A 5,682-nucleotide genomic window follows, 5' to 3' on the forward strand; every position below is an offset into this window, starting at 1 on the left:
TATAAAATAAATTGGGAAATTATCTAAATATATAAAATTACTTATCCTGACTGACTGTCACTGCTTCATTGCTGATCAGAGCAAACCGCTGAACCTAAGGAGGTAAAATTTGGTACACATTTAGGGTACGTGATAAAAACGCACATTAAAAAAAATTTTCGGAATTTCCCCGCGGGTAAGAGGGGGAGAGCATTAAGGGTTAACCAGAAGAACGGCTTCTACTGTACTATTTTAGATGTGATATTTTGTTTTTATCTGTGTTGTAGTAGTGTTAGACATGACAATTCACACTAAAAAGGGATTTTCGAAATCCCCCGCGGGGAGTAGAGGGAGAGCTTTAAAAGTTATGGTAGTTGCGTTGTAGTAGGGTACGCCTTGAGAATGCACACTAAGAAGGGATTTTCCGAAATTTCCCGCAGGGGGGGAGAGGAAGAGCATTAAGGCTTAACCGGAAAAATGGCTTCTACTGTACTATTATAGATACGATTTTTTGTTTTCAACTACGTTTAGTTTTCATTGAGTACTTAGGGGTATTAAATTGATAACATTTCAGACATTGTTATAAATATTTTTATATATTTCGATTTTTTAACCAAATGTTCGAACCGTTTTAAATTCGAATTTCTTTTTGCATATTGGTTCTATTATAGAACGATTGTAAACGTTCCAGAAAATTAATCAAATTAAAAACAGTTCGTTTGATTCACAGCAATTCTCATCATTCTCGGCGGTAGGTGTTATATAACAATTACTCTGGTTGTTGAAATACTGAATGTAAATAGGGTTTGCTTGCAAAATCCGCGTGAGGGAAGCCGCGGGTAACAGCTAAAACAATAATTAGTGATGATGGAGGAAGCACAATAAGCAATTACTTTCACGGCCATTTCCAAATTGAGCCAGTGCCCACGCTCCACTAAAAGGTCGTCAAACGCCGAGCTAACGCGCGTTTAACGCAACGCAAAACGCCTAATGTGTACACAGCCTAACTTTGTTACTCAACACTTCCATTATTAACACTTTTGAAATGTCTGAACAGAATCATAAGCACCGTTCTTCTGACATTTCGGCCTCCGAACCACAGCAAGAAAAGCATCTTAACAGACAAGAAAAAGTCAACTTCGCAATCTTCTGAACCATTATGCCAATGTCCTCGATGTCGCATCACTACAAACTCTAAGGAAGATTGGTTCCTACATAAACAGACACATGTTAATGACGTCCCTTCCACATCAATGGTATTCGATAATAAAACATTCAATTATTTCATATTTTAAAATTTACTTGAATATTCTCAAACATTTGGATTATTTCCTNCAATCTTCTGAACCATTATGCCAATGTCCTCAATGTCGCATCACTACAAACTCTAAGGAAGATTGGTTCCTACATAAACAGACACATGTTAATGATGTCCTTTCCACATCAATGGTATTCGATAATAAAACATTTAATTATTTCATATTTTAAAATTTACTTGAATATTCTCAAACATTTGGATTATTTCCTTTGAGTAAAAATTAATTTTGTGATTAGTGCTACTTAAACCACTACTACTCACAAGTAAATACAGACAACAGAGAAAGATAATGTTTATAATAATAATAATAATCAGAATTTTTTATTTAATTTCTTACTAAAGTAGGAGGAAGTGATCCAACAGGCAGTTTTAAGAGAATATATGTAAAATGATTGAGTTTATCCTTTGGAACATCTCTTCTATCTACAAGCATAATTAAAGATTCATAACTCTTTTCTTAATTATTTTTCAATTGAAATCATCAAATTAAATATATCAATAACAGAAGGATACAATTTTCCCAAATGAATATATCTCCTTTAGAAGATATAATGGAAAGAATCGAAATCATAATTATTCATTTAACGTTTCCATATTTGTTGATACATGTTGATTCAATCTTTCCTTTCAATAATTTTCTACACCTTAAAACAAAAACAACAGTTAACTTTTGCTACATGTATCGTTACAGTGTTGCAAACTCATAATTAAATAGAGTTGGCAACATTATAAAAATCTAATAATAAAATAGAAATGTAAAACATAATAAATAAAGTTAATTGAAAGGTTATAAATACTTAAATTGTTTCCAGAAGAAAAAAACTGTTGCCTAATTCAGACTTGACACGGCTTTTTCTTATAATTCTTCCTGCCCCGCGGGCACTAACTCGTAAGAGAGCTTTTATTTTTAGCAAGCCCATTTCGGTTTAACCATGCCCATAATGGGCGACCGGGTAGTGAGCGAAAGGTCTGACATATCCGGACAGACAATTCCCGAAATACGGAAATTTTCGGGAATTGTTTCGAGTTTTTTCGATTCCAGGTCTCCATAATGGTAGCCAGACACCTTAATCGCTTGGCTATCCAGTTGACTTGGCACGGCTAATCAGCGATACAGACAGCCGAACGGCCTATCACTTTGGGAGATCCGGGATCGTATCCAGATAATCAATCCTCGAAATTTATCCCTCTAGAATATATTTGACCCACGCGTCTCGCACTTGTCCCCAATGTGGACCTGGCCGAACACATAATAGAAATGGAAAAAGACTGTGTTATAAGTTAGTATCCAACAAAAGAATAAAAAAAATCAGCGTCAATTTCACAAATTCTCTTGCTTACTTCAATGTTTTATAATTCTAATATCATGCTGAAAACAATTGAGATTTGTATTGGTGTAAACGTAGAACAGCTATATATATCAAAAAGATTAGTGAGTCAACTTGCCGCTATGGAAGAGCCGGATTTAATTTCGGGGCGAAAAACCTCAGGAAATTTTCGGGATGGTCCTTCCAGATATGTGTCCTTGTCTCACTATGGCTAGGCCCACAATGGGGTAGCCGAGCCCACAATGGGTTTGATAAAAACGGCTTTCTTAGCAGTGGCGTCACTAAGTCGTTAGATTTGGAGGAGGTGAATGACAAAAATTGACGACACAGGAACCAAAATTCCTGACTAATTCGGTTGCAATTTGAAAAAATTTTGGACTTATAAACTCGAGAACGGAGTTAGATAGATGAAAAACGAGATAAGACATGGAAATCTTTGGAACAGGAGAACCGATAAACTATGTAAGAACTTCCGATTCAAACCGAAAGTTATTTTAATTCAAAATTTTTTTCATGAAAGGTGTTAGCTAGATGACCGATACCCGTATCCCTAGCAATCATCACAAATGATTAACAATACAGAATGTGCATAAATAATTAAAGCATCTTAACAACAACAACAACAACGAGTATTTTAAAAAAATACGATAGAAATTTTTGAAGCTAATAGTAACAGGTTTTCTATTGCTACAAAAGAATCTGACCCCAATTGCCTGTTTGATTTTAATAGACTGATAGATATATTGCATCAGTCTACCTCTCTGGGGTATCCAAGATCGAATCCTGGTGATCAACTCTAGAAATTTTTCAAGAAGTTCATTATGATTGTCATTATGATTATTTGTTAGTTTGGCCTAGTCCACAATGGAGAAACCAGCTGTTTCCCCTACTGTGGGCCAGATAGAACTCATGACGGGTATTTTAACCTTAAAGAATATTATGTCTTGTGTCATTTTTTTAAATATAAGCCCAAGAAAGTTAACAGAACTCACTTTTTAAAATTATCGGTAACTTTACTATCAGTTTCACGATAATATTCAAACATACCGTACATGCGAAATAGACACGAGATAAAGTTTAGTTTGCTTACCAGCGTAGAAAAACTATGACCGATAATATAAAGACTGTTTAGAATTTTTTTTAATGCAGAAATATTGTAGATTAAACAACCAATGATAATCAATTTCTTTGGATAATTTTTCTAAGTATCATGAAACAAACTTAAATTTTCATCCGTGTTGTGTTCTTACAGCACTTATATTACGGAAAACGATTAAATTATAAAGATGAGAACGGGGTTAACTGCATACATACGAAATGTCACCTTAAATAACTCCATACGCAAAAAAATCAAAAGTAAATGCCTAACTTTTAGCAAAACGGCAATGTTCATCTTTGTTAACTGGGCAAGGCAGCTTTAAAATAATGTCAAGCTTGCTTATATTTGCCTCTTTTTCATCTGAAAACTGAAATTTGTTCGTTTTTCTTCAGCCATTTGTCAGTGAAGTCCTCGTCCAAATATGAAATCACTATTTTTGAAACAAAATATCGTGTTGTTGTTAGTTTTTCAAGAAACCTTTGTCAGAATAAAGTCATCCACATTATATTTGTTATCAGAGAGGCTTGCTGAATCTTCATTATGATTGTCATTATCATTTGATGAGCAGTGGCGTGCCATGACATTTGATGATAGGGAAGCTGTGTTTCTGTAAGAAGCCGACTTCCAGGGGCAATCAGTCAATGATGGTCTACGGTCCATTCGTATTCGTTTGTTCGAAAAGCCAGTAAAAACCATAGACTTCTCTAAATTTATTTTTAATTAATAGATGATCGAACGCATTTAATAAATAAGCAAGTTCAATATAATTACCTCTGTTATATTAAATTCAATAGATTCCCTATGCCCTCTAAATGCTAATTCTTGCTTCAATAACATCTACTAATTTGTATATATCTACAGTAGACCCCCCTATAATTACGGTTCCTATAATTACGGTTCCTATAATTACGGTTCCTATAAAACTGCGAAAAAATTGTGACGGTATCCGTAAAAAACGGTAAAAACTCCTATAATTACGTAAAACGTCATCGGGCAGCCGAACTACTTTCCCGCCGTCCGTAGCGTGGCGCTACGGACGTTTAGGCTGGTAAATTGAGTTTAGTTTCGTCTGTACATATAATTATATATAAATTATAGAGGAGAAGGTGGTATTACTTAACACTGCGGGTATTATGGAACCACCCCATTTCGAACTGATAATAAAGGCAAACTGTAGCGGAATGTGGCTGAACTGAACTAGGCAGACATCCATAGCAAGGAGAAAACCCGTTTTACTTCAGTTAAACGGTTGTCCGTAGTTAATCAGCAAATTTTTTTTTTTTTTTTTTTAAAAGTTGCAATCACAAATCCACAAGTGCAAGTAAAATAAGTTGCCAGATTACGCCTTTTTAAAGCAATCTTCAGTTATTTTGAATGGAAACTAACTTTATAATACAAATTGAACATATATTATTGTAACACTAACAATGCCAAGCCGCAAGTTTTAATTAAAAAATTCATGTAACTTCCAGTCCAGACCGGAAGTTAATCAGAGCCTCTGACCCCTAATCTTTCCATAGCCAGTCTCAATTTTCATCTAATTCCATTCTTGAAATTAATGAAAGACAGAGGGAGGGATGACAGTGAGAATGTGTAGGTCTGCAATCTGAAAACTGCAGTCCGATAATAAAAGAGTAAATACACATCACTAAACAGTAGAAGAAAATATCACACAGTTAGCAACATCAAACCAATGAAATTGTGTTTTCAATCACAATTTTTATTACACATTTAATTTTTATGCCTTAACTAGTATATTTTCAATTTTTTTACTGTGATTTTCAACCTCAATAACCATCTAATTACATCAGAATCAAATAATTTTTTATTAAAAAACATCTTTTTGCACATTTCCAATTACATTTAGTCAGAAATTACTAAAAGAATAAACCTTTAACACAATTCGAGACAATAACTTGCAAGTTTTGTTCAAATTTATTATTTAAATGCATATAAAT

The 5,682-nt window shown here is 34.1% G+C and overlaps 1 protein-coding gene across 1 annotated transcript in view; it reads right to left on the reverse strand.

The window, feature by feature from the left end:
* Window positions 1-1,631: 1,631 nt before the first annotated feature.
* The window catches only part of LOC111615854 (cathepsin B-like), a 16,283-nt gene continuing 12,232 nt past the window's right edge, over window positions 1,632-5,682 (reverse strand). Inside the window, exons 6-7 of the mRNA XM_023357287.1 lie at window positions 1,811-1,941; window positions 1,632-1,720 (exon numbers count right to left, since the gene is read on the reverse strand). Of these exons, the coding sequence (XP_023213055.1) occupies window positions 1,875-1,941 (67 nt within the window). The 3' untranslated portion in view covers window positions 1,632-1,720; window positions 1,811-1,874. The remainder of the gene's footprint in view (window positions 1,721-1,810; window positions 1,942-5,682) is intronic.

This window comes from Centruroides sculpturatus, unplaced genomic scaffold (genome assembly GCF_000671375.1).
Source record: "Centruroides sculpturatus isolate CEXI.00-Female unplaced genomic scaffold, Cexi_2.0 scaffold2638, whole genome shotgun sequence".
NCBI lineage: Eukaryota > Metazoa > Arthropoda > Arachnida > Scorpiones > Buthidae > Centruroides > Centruroides sculpturatus.